Below are 15,244 nucleotides of genomic sequence, written 5' to 3' on the forward strand. Positions count from 1 at the left end.
ACGCACGCACGCACGCACGCACGCACGCACGCACGCACGCACGCACACACGCACGCACGCGCGCGGACGGATGGACACACGTGTGCACACACACTGAGGAAGCACGTGAGAGGAATATTGAAAAAAAGTATAGCCACGTGCAATTGCAGATCGTGTGTTCTTTCTGATACACTGCACAAAGTAACTACATACATGATTGCAATGCAGTGTTTTTGTCTCCACATCATCACCAAGAATTACCAAGTGCTTCAAGGGGATGAGAGAGGGAGAGAGAGAGATAGAGAAAGATAAAAAAGNTGTCAGCAGGTGAAAATTTTTCAAAAGCTAAACTTGTGGTGAGAAGAAAAGGTTTATGGCTCCCTTAAAGACTCCTAACTAATGTTCCTATGGCACTTCTGTAGCTGTCAGTATTTTACATGTAACGTATTCGCCTAGCTGGCGCTAGTGGCCACTTGGCCGGAAGTGGCAACTGTGGTGGTGGCGGCTGTCGCTAGTTGTTTGCCTGCGTGTAACTTAGGTTAGGCAGGGTGGCAGCTACTCTAATTGCACCGCGCGCTGTATGGCTTGACCGTACAGGTAAACGTCGGATGCGATGAGTGCTTACCTATTCTGCAAATAGTTGTTGCTACTACGTACGATGGGAGCTTCCATCTTTAATCTTAAACGTACGCGCCATCTCGTGGCAACTTTCATAACGATCCCAACGAACATTCCTTTGAGAAGGTTCCTGATACCATCCCTGTGCATTCCACTGTTTCGGCGTGTATGTGAACACATTTGGGACTAACAGGGTTTACTAGAATCTCACCACTCCACCACAGAGTCACCGCAGTAGACGTTAGATGAGCGGCACTTGTTCGCTGTTGTGTGGAGATACCTTTTATGTTGAATGTTTGTTTTGCTTGGGTCATATAATGTATTGCCTACAGATTTATATAATGTACAGTGATGCAATTTGCTAAAAAAAAGAATGGAAAAGATCAATAAAAATTTGTTGAATCGGCCCCTTTTTGGCGGGTCGGTCAGGTGATAGCAAATGAACAAACAATATTTTTATTATGGCGTTATGTGCACTGTTTACACGTGATTAGTACGTGGTCGAATGACCGCTTATATATGACCGCTATAGTCAGTTATGGTGTGGCATGAGCGGTAAATTCAATCCATTTGGGAATATATACATATCAAGGTGAAAAACAGTATCATATGAGTATGCCTGTGTTGGGGTTGTCAAAACATAACTCTGCTGAATTTAGGTAATGTCGATTAGTCAATTAAAAGATAGAGGAATGTTTAGGGGATGTCACAAATTAGCTTCAGCTATGAAGATATGTCAGATCCAACTTGCATTATAAAGGGATACAGATAGCCTAGACTTTACTATTTCATAGAGCTAAGTACAGGGTCAAGTTTGTCCCGTACAGAATTGAACTGTGCTATGTGTGTGTGCGTGCATGTGTGCACATTTTTTGTATGTCATCAAGATGGTCATGTCATGACAAATATATTTCTGACTGTTATCTTTTATATAATTGCTTATGTATGTAAGTAATCATATTTGATATTGCCATTATCCTAATATTTAATTTAATTGCTTAATTAATTTTAAATTTAATACTGCAGATCATAAAATTGCTTTAAAATTAATTTTTCAGATGTGAATGTGCTATATGAAGATTGTTTAGGGGTGGTTGATTTTTACCCCTCATCTGACACAGCTGTGGTATATCTGGCCGAAGCAGACCTAGTTAGAGGAAATGGCTATAGAAGAAAGTTGGTAAAACTTCAAAAGGTATACCTATAGAGAGAATAAGTTCATTTTCATTACTGGTTACAATGTTTTGTGCATAGCAAAGTTTATGTTCAATTGCACTTTCATTCACTTAAGGAATATTGGTGCTTTATTCGACTAATAACTATACATTAAAGGCTGTGCAACTTCCTTGATGCTTTGAATTGCACTTGAGTCTTTGCTGCCATGAAACAATTTCCCTGGCATGAGAAAAGGGAGACGTTCACCAATGTTCATAATGTACTGTTGTTTTTGCATAGGTCAGATCAGTTCGAGGGGTCATTCTGACAGAGAAGACGAGTATCAGTCAGCAATACTATACTCCACTACAAAGGTTTGCTGTGCAGGAGCTAGGGCTTATAGTAGTTCCTGTCAGCAATCAGGACGAGGCAGCGCACTTCCTCTCACAATTGGCACGTAACAAATATCTCGCAATTGACAGGCTGCTATTTAACTACAGTCAAATCTGTGTTAGCGACTTAGCGGTCACTTCAATATAACCAACCATTGTCTATAATTAAAGGACATCTGGCATTTCTCTAGAAATAAGCTGCGTTCACACGAGGAGAAAAGTTGCGTTCACACGCTAAAATATACGCGGCTTGCTTAGCCACGGCTTGCTTAGCCGCGAATGCTCCGGCTTGCTAAGCGCGGAATCATATTCCGCGCCAACTAAGCCGCGTATATTCGGCACCACGCTGGCCGGGTATTGATTGTCGTGTGAACGCATTGTTCGTGTTGTTCGCGCATTGTGAACGCATTGTTCGTGTGAATTGCGAAACTGTAGCGCTCTAACCTAGACTGCTACCTGTTCGCTGCACGACGTTAGGGTAGCGTGTGGAACTGTCGACCCGGTACCAGTCTATATTATACCGCGCTAGCTAAGCCTCGAATCTCGTGTATCTCGTGTGAACGCGTTTTAACCGGACTTAGCACCAACTAAGTACGGTACCAGCTAAGCCGTGTATACGTGTGAACGCAGCTATAGTGTTACAGTGAGTGGAACTGCTACAGAGTAGCCACATGTCTCTAAATTACGCTATTGGTGTTTCCCTTTAGTGGTCCTCATATATACAGACTTCAGGGGCTGAAAATAGTGGTTTTGCCTCGCAGGTCCGGGACTTTTCAGCAATATATTTGGAAGGTCTGATGAAAGATTTGGAAGGTCCAAATATGTAATCGTATGTTTATTTGGCTAATAGATCGTTTGGCAAAAGTGGGTCCGTTTTGGATACAAAACCAAACATATTACAAACTCATGTTTGCCCTTGTTTGATACAATACATGCGTCGTCTGCAGGCATTCCGAGTTATTCCCACAAGCAACGAGTTACTTCCGGTATGCTAAAACTGAATGCATAGACCTGCGTTAACTTCCGTTATAAACAACCATGCTACTAACGTTGCAGCATACGCTATCAGTACGTGTATTTGACCGTGTAATTTCGATCAGATTTTCGGTAAATTTGACTCTTAGTCTTATTCTTGGTATGTTTCATTGTGAATATTAACTATGATACGAGATGTCGACAGTGACCACAAATCGACCTACTTTCGCTTTATTTCTTCACAATTTGCAATGGTTTAAGGATGTTTTATTTGATGAAAGTGGAGTACTGTAAATTATTGATAGGTCCAACAGACTTTTTGCTTGGAAATTGCGAAGGTCCGAGCATGAAACCGGCAGGTCCCAGGCCTCGGACTTGCTTTATTTTCAGCCCCTGAGACTTGAATTGAAGTGCCAATTAAAGTGTCTTCAGAGATTGATAAATTGCTTTTTAAAAATGAAACCATATTTATTGCCAATTTATTATAAACCAATTTAGTTTAATTATTGTTTACAATTATTATGCTGTTCAAAGGGATGTTCTTCGACATATAATAGTTTGTTGCATATTGTTGCATTTCTAAGATGAATTAAAATTAAGTATGCTTCATTTCTTGTCAGGTGATAGCCGAAGGCAAGATTAATGCAAACCCATTTAGGCGAAAAAAAGCGAGCTGCAACATCGACACCCAACTGCTAGCAACTATGCAGTGCATACCTTGCCTTGGAGAAATAAAAGCGAGACAACTGCTAGAAAGATTCCACAGCATCAAAAGCATATGTGATGCTCCTTTAGAGGTACTTGCTGATCCTTTCCTCTGCAGGACAATGACTGTGGAAAATGAATATATAGTCTGCCTGAGTGCGATCTCTGTCATTAAAGGGATATTACACCCAAACATTTTAGGCTATATTATGATAGCAAGTGCATAACTAATAGTATATACTTGCAAAATTCTATAATCATGCATTCCCACTTGTCAGAAAACAACAGCGAGTTTCGAAATCTATAATTTTGGCCACTGACATGACACCTCATTGTAATGCTATGCTGACGATGTTGCGCTTTTTCCGATTTATTTTGCATGTTACACAGACAGGGCTAATCACAAAAGTACAATTATATTTAAACCTAACTGCTATTTAACCGAACGATTTATATTTTAGGAAAAATTCATTCGTTTTATAATTGAATCTAAAAGTTGTTTATTATTATAAGATATTGCAATCCTTCTCCTCCTAAATGAATAAATAAGAAACAACCTCCGTCTGTAGCCTGCAGCCAATAAGTTGCAATGCGCAGCTTTGAAAGTAGATGTTCTAGTAGCAGTAGTGGCGCCACCGTCATTGTAAGCCATTAGGTTTAAAACATGGAAAAATATTTTTGATAAATATTGAACAATTAATGAAGTTTTTGATGTAGTGTAATATGAACCTATTTTAACTGAAAATATGCAAGGAATCTAGGGTCATCTATTCCATTAATTGAATGTATTGCTTAGGCTGCTGGGATTTCATGTGAGGAAAACCTGATTCTTTTCATGTATTTTAGGATGTAATAAAAGTTGTGGGACCGGCTTGTGCTGCCAGAGTCAGGAGCTTCTACACATCCACGTGACCACCCGAGTAGTGCGTAAACAATGTACGTTTAGTTATATATTGAGCTAGAAGTGTATTTTGTAAGATTTAACACAACTAACTGAGGCAGAGCATGGTGTCTAAAAGTTATTAAATGTTCAAAAGTTTTGCAGTGTGTAGTGTCTATAGTTGTAACTATATGTATTTTATCTATAAAATAAATTTTGTTAGCTTATCTAACATTTCACTATACTTCAAATACTATAACTGTAGTTAATATATATATATATATATATGAATATATGAAATGAAAGGGTTTTAGACATATTCGCTTGATCTTTAGCTCATACTAGCTTAGCTCATGCATTCTATAGATGCATTCCTGCACACATTTTTGTGACAAACCATTGTAAAAATGCAAGTAAATAACTCACTACACTTTAACTGAACGTTAGCTTTGAAGATAAAACTGTAAAATTATGTATCAAGCCTAGTGATGTCACGATCATCGATTATACTCGATCATCAGTTGAACAGTGGCTCGAACCAAGCGCTTGGTTATCAAAATCCATAATTGATTTAATATGAAAAAAAAATTGTTTTTTTTTAAACTTGAACAAGAAAACTTGGAAAAGTGATGCGCGAATCAGAGAATTATGCGTCGGCTACTATAGCAAGTTATCGCTTTATTAACATAACATGTATTATACACACAGTAGTAAACAGTGCAAACAAACAGTAAACAGGGCTAAACAAAGCACATACATGCACACACTTACATGCGCGCAGACGTTACGCACACGCAGGCATTCAACACCCCGCAGTCAACGCGATTGTAAACGGATCATCGTTACTTGGGTCCAACTGATGATCGATTACGAAATTAACAACCGATTGACAACACTAATCCAGAGAGACCGGGGTACAAGATGGCGTTGCGCAAAAGATGCGTTGTTCCCCGACCGCCAAGAGCGGTTAAACCGCGCACTTCCGCGGGACTGGGCGCGCACGCGACGCGCGGTGTTGTATGTAGTATTTCGCGCTGCCCGCTATACGAATTCGCGCGCGCGAAGGAGGGCCGGGCGCGCGAATACCGTATAGCGGGAAGCGTAACATCGCGCAGTTTTCGTCACACCTACACCGGCTCGGCTACGGCGGGCATTTGCGGCTGCTGCTTGCGCTGAGAGGGTCTATGTCCCCGCGGGTAGTGCGCGGAACGTACCCTGGGTACGGTTCGGTATACCGGAACGTACCCTGGCACTATCTAATATGCCGGACCGCGTACCTCGCCTACTCCACTAACGAGTCTAGGGAGTCGCCTACGCCTACTCCCTAACCTGAACCCTAATCCTAACCCTAACCCTAATCCTAACCCTAACCATATCAAATAGTGACCACAGTACGTTCCGGTATACGCGGACCGTACCAGGGTACGTTCCGGCAGTACCCTGGGGGACATAGACTTATGAGGCGCTGCTTGCTTGTTGCGCGCTGCGCGCAGGGGCGAGTATTTTTTGCTGCGGCTGCTTTGCCAGCAGTATCTACAGATTAGCTACGTGTAAAAACTGGCACGGCCACGCCACCACGTGCTCGCAGTATTCGCCGGCCAGCGAAATATTTTTTCCCAAACGGTATAACATAGCAAAGAATATAGCGCCTTCTGATTGGTTGCTTCGATTTTCTTATATATATTATATAAGATTATATGTTTATATTTTTATATGAGGTATGTTTAGGGTTAGGGTTAGGGTTAGAGTTAGGGTTAGGGTTAGGGTTTAGTGTTAGGTTTAGGGTACACTTCTGTAGTACAAGTCTGGTACACTTTGTGTATACATATATGTACCTCGGGTAGCACATCTGGGGTTCAAGGATAGAGAACATGGGTCCCAATAAAACCAATGTCATTTACATCAATATAAATAAAATATAATATTACATCAATATAATAGGTTAGGGTTATGGTTAGGGTTAGGGTTAGGATTGGGGTTAGGGTTAGAGTTAGGGTTAGGTTTAGGCACATTGCTTTTATTGGGACCCATGTTCTCTATCCTTGGGCCCATATCGGCCGTACCTGTTACGACAACGACCCCTTCAGCACTACTAGAGCTACGACGGTACTATACTAGGCCTAGTACTAGGGCTACGACAGTACTTAGAAGCTATACGTACTCGTACTCGTTGACCTAGTAAGTAGTGATTACTAGTACGGCGGTAGACTAGTCGTAGTAGTAGCCTAGTGTTTAACCCTGAGGTCAGCCGAAACGTAAACTAATCGGACCACGGCACGAACATAAAGTTAAACAGAAATTCGGCAGCTATAAGTTAACTATAAGTATAAGCCTAGACCCTCTCATAACCCAAACGGCATGATATTTGGGTTAATTCACTCAAACCCATGTTGTTTTAAAGAAAACATACTAAAAACTACTTTAACCTCACTTACAGAAAGTTCGGTGAAAGTTTTTGGTAGATAAGGAGTTGGATTTTGGCTACAAGTCATGGAGGCTGACATCTTGCCAAATTCCAGCCAATGAAAAGGCGCCTAAATCCTTTCTTCCGTTTGGGGAAAAACATTTCGCCGCCGGCCACGCCAGCGTATGTGGTCGCACGACGTGACGTTGCCACGGGCAGCGCGGGGTCGGGAGGGTTGCTCAAAACATGTCACGTATGCAGCCAGGCGCCGTAACGGCGGCATCGCATTTGCAGATAGACCGCGCCCCCCCACGTGGAGCGCCGTACAACACTTCGTAAAAAGTATTGTGATAGACAAAACTCTATACTCGGCAGTAGTGCCAGTCATCGCGTAGCGGCCAACGAGCGAGCGCGTCATCGCTGATTGACAGCATTTCTTGAGGTTTCTTGTAGGAGTCACTACGTCTTAGCCATGAGGCGCGCCACCCCAAAAAACGTTTAGGGCCGTTTGGAGATGGCCTACTGCTGTCCATCGCGCGAAATGTCGGTTGGATTGCGCCCAGTTTCGCGTAATGCGTTTTCAGACCCCTGTCTCAGATATCTGTCTAAAGTGGACAAAAAGGGGGCGGCGTATTCGCGTTGGGGCGCGGCTTCGCCGCGAGCTGTGCGCTGCGCCGCAAAAACCGGGGCCGCCAAGTCCGTCAAGCCTATATTCCCTCAACGAAAAAAACAACTTGAAAAATGCGTTTTGCCGCGGTTCTGTATCATGGCGGCAAGAGTTGACGCAGGTCACGTATATATCCAGTACAACTATAGATATCATATAACACATTGTGTTATATGATATCTATGAGCATATGCGGCCTTCATGACCTTCAGCGCTTGGCAACACCACATGGCAACAAGAGACACGTCACAACATCGCCACAGTGCGGCAAAAGTCAACGTTGTTTGATACATTCCGACCCGACACTTTTACTTTGCAGTCTAAGCTTTGAATGAACGTATCACACATAATATATAGGCAGGTACAAACGTGCAATGTTAAAATAATTCATTTTGCCTGATTTTTATGTTTGCCGCTTGAAACTTCGAATCAGGGCACCTTTAACTGTTACTTTGACAGATACACACATCTCTTATTTATTTCTCTATTGGGTATTTGGGTTATTTTGCTTGACACTAGGTATGTTTCTTACAGTGATTTATTGGTACCACTGCAGTTGTTAAAAAGTAAAATGCATTTTTTAACTTTTCAACCAGAGATTTTTAGGAATGTTTGCTTGGTGACACATGAATTTTCAATGGTACCTTAAAATGTCTGATTACACAATGGTAATATAGTGGTGCGTTAAATAATAAAATGATAATTTGGTACCATTTGTATGATCTAGTACCTAGTTCTTTAGTAGTCTATATCTATATCCAGTTTATGTGTGCTCGTAGTTATGTCAGCTGTTGATAATAAATATGACACGCCCATTACTGGCTGCAAGAGCTGAGAATGAAATTAGTATATAATTTTTTTAATGAAGTTATTGTAATGTTCTATTTTTCAGTAGATCGTTTTGCCGGGTGGAGAGGGCTCGGGGGGGGGGGGGGTATTCTAGGAATAAACGTGGTGGTTGAGTTTCACATATCTGCGTCCTCTAATTTATTTGGAGTAAGAGTGATTGTGAGGTAAAATAACTACTGCTAATTCATGCCACTAAGAGAGCATACAACACTGGCGACGAGGATAATACTATTTGGGTGAGAGGAAATTATCTTGGAATGGAGATAAATAAGATACCGACGTTTGAACTGCTACTATCTGACCCGGCTACGTGCGGTCCCCGCTGGACGCGATGGCTGACAGCGTTCGAACTATGCTGATGGGAAAGGTCTTAATCGTTAACGAAGATACGGACAATACTACGAAGCAAAGGAGAAAGAGCGTTGTTACTTCACTCTGCCGGACTTTGATGTGCAGGACGTGTTTTCTACATTACCGCCACCGCGAGGAGTCACGGATTATGTTACAGCAGTGACAGCATTGAACACTTATTTCGTGGGCCCACAAATAAATTCAGCGTTTGCGAGACAGACATTTCACGCAAGATCACTCAGACACCAGGTGAGGACTGTGAAACAATTTGTCACACGTTTGAGGAAGGCGGCGAGAGACTAATTTTGGCAGCGATATTGAGAATCAGATCAGAGACAGTGTGCTGAGCAAGTGCTCGTCGGATTACGTTAGGAGGAAGCTGCTGGAAGAGAGGCCAGGCATTGACATGTAGGCCGTGCCATACAAGTGGCAGACCAGTGCGAGATGGTGGAGGGCCAAATGGCGGCACTTTCGACGGCAAATAGCGGCAAACAGAGTTGGTGAGAGGAGTGGAAACTGGAAGCCACAACAACAGAGAGCATGGAGTAAATCCGATAATAAGACTGTTACTGTTAGAGATAAGGCTTGTTATAGATGCGGATTAACTGGTCATTTTGGGAACGATCCGAAATGTCCAGCAAAAGGTCAGTCATGTAGAAAGTGCAAAGGGAAAGATAATTTTGCTAAAGTGTGTAGGACAAAGTCTAGGTCGGGGGTTAATTTAGTTAGTGAAAGTCCTAATGACCCCTGTAATACAGATTATGCATTCACTGTGTCTGGTTGTAAATCAAGTATGCTTACCACATGTGTTGGTGGTGTGGATTTAGCAATGTTGGTGGAATCAGGTGCGACCAGTAACATCGTCGATGAGGAAACCTGGAGGGATTAAAATCTAGAAAGATAAAGTGGCAAGTCTGTGGCTAGTACTACAGTGAGGAAACTGTATCCCCTATGGCTCTGATAAACCATTGCCAGTAAAGGAAGGTTTGACTGTGTTATTCAGGCAGGCGAAAAGTCGCTGAAGCTGAGTTCCTGGTAATTAAGGGAAAGGTGTACCGTTGCTTGGTACGAGAGAACGGCCGACGAAGTTAGGTGTCCTGAAAATTGGCATTGAGATTGCAGCAGTAAGCGATGTAGCCAGTGATATCCAACGACTGTATCCGGATGTGTTCCACGGTGTTGGAAAATTGAAAACTAGGCAAGTAATTTATCCACATTGATCACACTGTACCGCCAGTAGCACAACGCCTTGAGGCGAAACGTCCATTCAATTTGAGGGATAAGGTAGATGGAAAGATAAAAGAATTAGCTGGATCTTAGACATCATTGAACCAGTCAATGTCCGCCACACCTTGGGTAAATCCAGTCGTAGTCGTCCGCGAAAGCCAGCAGGTGACATAAGGGCTGTGTCTTGATATGCGTAGAGCAAATGAGGCTGTTTATTCATGGCCGATACCCCAGTACGCCACGCGTGATGAACTGCCTCCAAAATATTAATGGGTCAAAAGTGTTCAGCAGATTAGCATTTAAAGTGGGTTATCACCAGTTGGAGCTGTCTCCAGAGGTGTCGTGAAATCACCACATTCGGCCACTCATTCAGGGCTGTATCCTATAAAAGATTATTGTTTGTGTATGTTCGGCCAGCGAGGAATATCAACACGAGATAGCAACAGGCGTTAGCAGGGCATCGAGGGTGTGGAAAATATCTCTGACGATATCATATGCATGGACCTGATAAAGAAACACATGATAGACAGCTACATGCAGTAATGAAACGGCTGCAGTCCAGGCGGCTAACACTGAATTCCGACAAATGTCAATTTGATATGGATCAGCCTTGTATTCATGGGGATACTACTATCGCAGAAGGCTATAGGCCTAGTGAGGACAGGGTAAAAAGCTGTGATGGAAGCGCGAGAGCCAGCGAGTGTATCAGAGGTGCGAAGCTTTTTAGGGTCTAGTGTGTTATAGTGCAAGTTTATACCGCAGTTCGGCGACCATTTCTGAGGCCACTGAGGAAACTGACTCATAAGGAGGTACAATTCAACTTTGGTCCTGAGCAGAAAGCATCATTCCAGGCTTTGAAGGACATTCTCGCTAAAGCAATACGTTGGCTTAATTGATAAAGATGCCCCCACTAAGGTGATAGCTGATGCTAGTCCAGTTGGTCTAGGTGCTGTGCTAGTACAGGAACAGAATGGGAAGTTTGTACCAGTATGTTATGCGAGTCGTAGTTGAGCGCCGTGAACGTAGATATTCACAGACAGAGCGTGAAGCGCTGGGTCTAGTTTGGCTGTGCGAGAGATTTCATGCATACATATATGGTATGGAATTTGATTTAGTGACTGATCATAAACAATTAGAGGCCTATCTACAGCCCGCGTTCCCAGCCGTGTGCCGCGAATTGAAAGATGGGTGCTACGTCTCCAACCTTTATACGTTTCAAAGTAGTGTCCGCTATGTATGCCTCCGAGGGCCCAAAGAATATAGGCAGATTCATTGTCACGCTTTCTAAGCTGGATAAGGCCAATGCACCAGGGCCATGGTTACAGTGGTGCCAAGCGAATATGTGGGGTTGTTGTGCCAGCATTAGCGACACAAAGAGCGTTAACTAGCAGACGTTGAGAGGTAGACACATAATGTCTGCCAAGCTGACGACGAGCTAATCGTTATTAGCGAGAAGCAATAAAAAGACGGTGTCGATGTTAGAAATGCAAAGCGTTTGCGGCCAATAGTGCCAGAATAAGTGCGTGTTGGACAGTACTGGTGCTATGAGGTACCTCGTATTGTAATTACCAAGCTAAGTTTAGCGACCACAAGCGCTAGATTTGGCACACGAAAGGCATTTAGGTGTGCGTCGGGGGAACGAAATACAGAATCTAAGAAGGCCAAAGCTGTGGTGCGGCAGGCATAGAATAGAGGCTGCGAGAAAGCTATTGTAGATCGTGTCATGGTTGTCAGTTAGTCACGCATCCAGATCCACCCGAAGCTGGTGAGACCAACAACGGTACCGCGCGACGGACGCCTGGCTAGGATGTCGCTATCACTCTGCTGGGACCATTTCCATTGCGGAACATTGCCGATAGTTGTCGCCTAGTTTGACTTATATAGTTGGTTCTATGAAATACGATATTCTTAAACGTGCTACCCTGGCTGTGAAAGATAATCGATAGAGTTGAAGCGAGAGTATTTCAGTCGTCACTGGACCTGATCACTATCACTAATCAAGTCAGATAAACGCCGAGCACAGTTTTCGTTTCTGAAGAGTATCCAGCGAGTATGTGATCAAAATGGGAATCACGCGCCCTCAAGAGTTACTGCAAAATGGGCGCACACGCAAATGGCGAGTAGAACGCCATAATAAGTCGCTGATGGAAGAGAATTCGTATCGCTCAGGCAGCAGAGGGTTAGACTGGAAATAAGGGAAGCTCAGGGCAAGTATGTGACGAAAATAGCGTGGGCATTTGACCATCAATACTACAGGGCAGAAGCTCCAGCGTGAACTCTGTTTAATCCGTTAAAGAAGTGAGAGGGAAATTACCAGATTTCCGAAGCAGACAGCCGTAAGTGATATGGAGAGTAGCCGAGATCGTGATGCTGACAGACAAGGCGAAAGCGAAAAATCTACGCTGACGAACGTCGCAACGCGCCAAGTACTCTTGCGTTGATGTGCGTGATAAGTTCGCGATCAGGAAATAGAAAACCAATAAGTTTTCAACAACATTCGATCCGGTTCCCCAGCACTGCTCGTAAGCAAATTTTGGTAATAGTCTTGTAGAGGGAGGCTCCGAATGATACTGCAATAACTCCATAGAAATAACTAACTCATGTTAGGAAATACGCGTGCTGAAATGCTAGTACTCCCATACAGGACGGAATAAGGTAAGAAAGGTGCCCGGCGTCACCCATGCGCCACCAATGATTGAAAACTAGAGCAAATAGTGGAGTTCCAGACAGTGATGTTGTGCAGAAACTAGTTATAGATCGCAGATGCTTCAGGCTTCATCTGAAGATACGTCTCAGATGCCACCAATCTTCTTGACAGTACCCAGTATCGCTAGATCGCCACAGGCAAAAGAGGAGTAGCCCTGCTAAGTAGCTCTGACTATGGTATGGAGTAGAATTTGTTTTCTAGTTTGTGTTGGAGATGACAATAGTTCGTTGAGATTAGTTGTTCGCACAGTTGTGTTACTGCGAATAAGTTTGAATTAGTTCAGAGCATTTGTATGTTATATGGCAAACGGGTTTATTGCGCTGCCAGAGCTTATTGTGTTACCTTTAAAGAAATGAAGAGATTGTAATGTTCTATTGTTTCATGGATCTTTTGCCGGTGGAGGAGCAGCTCGGGGGCGGGGGTATTCTAGGAATAAACTGCGTGTTGAGTTTCACATATCTGCGCTCCTCTAATTTATTGGGTAAGGAGTGCATGTGAGGCTAAAATTATCTATCTCTAAATTCATGCACTAAGAGAGATACAACATTTATGTAGCCCAAGGTAGCTTGAGCAACTTTGTATTTATACTCAAAGAAAATACAATCAACAAACGCCCATCAGTAGAAAGTATATTATTTTAGATAATATCATTAATTGGCATTCCATCTTTGAACTTAGACATATGATATCAAGCTTTATGCAGTTTTGGTGGAGAAAGGTTTTCGTGTGGGGGAGAAATTCATACTCTTCTTCCCTTGATCTACACATGGAAAGCACAATTCTCTACGGGCAATTGTATTGAATTGCTGAAGTACACAATACCTTTAGCATACCGTGGGTTTGTGTAAATATTTGTAACTGCAGATGTGATATGCGTGAACATGATCGTGTTCAAGCAATAGCATTGATATTTCACGACTTGCCATTGAAGCCTAAAACCAATAATATTGATGTTGGTTGTATAGTGAGGCTATGCCAGGGGCCTCCGGTTGGAAAGAGGGGGTGTCAGGTGCAGAGCAGAAGCAATGAAATGTCAAATTCAGTAGGGAGTGGAACTGCAACCGCTTCGTTATAGCTGCTCTCAACTAAGATAGTAGAAATAAATGAAACTGGCAAAATGCAACGTCGAAAATATCCAGATGTACACCACACAGAACTGCGCTCATGTTGTTTTACATGAAGAAAAGAAAAGAACAAGAGATGACAAGAGAGCACAGGAAAAGAAGGAAAATAGGGGTGCGTGTTTGATATCAATTTATTGATAACTTTGCTACCAGCTAAATAAGGCAGGCATTTTGCATTCATGCATTAATTAGTCCACGGCGTGCTTGAAATTGGATCCGTCACCCGTGAGTAGGTACAAGACGTAGCAATGTAACGTACGTATATGCTAGTGTATGTTTTTTAAGGCAATCTCTTTTCTGGCCTTCTTCAGCTGTAAGTCTGAGTATGTAATATCTAAATCGAATTATATTGTGTTTTCCTTAAGTCATTTGCATAGTGCTAGCTAAAAATTGTACCAAACTTTTAAAATGCAGTCAAGAATAATAAATATATCAAGCAATAAGCCGAATTTACAACTTGAGCATATTTGCACAGCTTTTTCAATGTGAAGTGGTCTATTGCCTTGTGTAGTTGTGCACACCAGAACTGAGTTGCTGCTTCAGAGAAGGGCGATTGTGGTCGAGGTGTTAACAATAGTTTTTTCGTCAGGGCACCTGACACCCTCAGCTATCGGTGCTGCTAGGAGCATATGGGCTATCATGCTATGCATCTAACACTAATAGTAGGATGTGTCTATGTTATTACCATACTGGGCGGGCAATCTGAACTCTTTTATTCTGTGGAATATACGGCAAACGATTGCGTTTCCGGTTGTTGGAGATTATTATGAATCCATAGCGATTGTCCGATAGCGGTCTGCATGGTTGACAGCGCACCTTATACATTCCACTGATGTTTAGGCTAGCAGCGGGTTGGCCAGGCAAAGCCCATGCATGAAATGCGACACGAGGCGAATACACTGCAAGGCACATTCTTCGGGTTAGACAAGCATTGGTTGCACCTTGGCCAATAGAATTATTGGCATAGCGCTCTAAAGTTGGCGCAGCCCCGAGTTGTGTACGTCCATGTTTCATGATCGTGAGTCAAGCTGGTGTAAATTTAGAACCCTGACCTTGATATATGATGCTGTTAGGGAACAGCCCAATTTAGCAGGTAGGGCGTTAAATCTGAGTACTTTTATGTAAACGCACAAACTATCATATGACATATATTTGTTTAGATGTTGTAACCTGCATGTGTGAGAGTAAGCCCTCGTAAGTTTTGCGTTTTA

General features: G+C 42.8%; 1 protein-coding gene across 1 annotated transcript; it reads left to right on the top strand.

Moving 5' to 3' along the window:
• Positions 1–1,655: 1,655 nt before the first annotated feature.
• On the top strand, positions 1,656–4,934 carry LOC106816389 (Fanconi anemia core complex-associated protein 24-like; the record flags this gene model as incomplete). Its single annotated transcript, XM_014820994.1, is given in 4 exon segments — positions 1,656–1,792; positions 2,053–2,205; positions 3,740–3,916; positions 4,671–4,934. Coding segments are annotated over 4 exon segments (533 nt in total), but the record flags the coding sequence as incomplete, so codon positions are not given.
• Positions 4,935–15,244: the final 10,310 nt, after the last annotated feature.

This window comes from Priapulus caudatus, unplaced genomic scaffold (assembly GCF_000485595.1).
Source record: "Priapulus caudatus unplaced genomic scaffold, Priapulus_caudatus-5.0.1 Scaffold31, whole genome shotgun sequence".
Taxonomy (NCBI): Eukaryota; Metazoa; Priapulida; class Priapulimorpha; order Priapulimorphida; family Priapulidae; genus Priapulus; species Priapulus caudatus.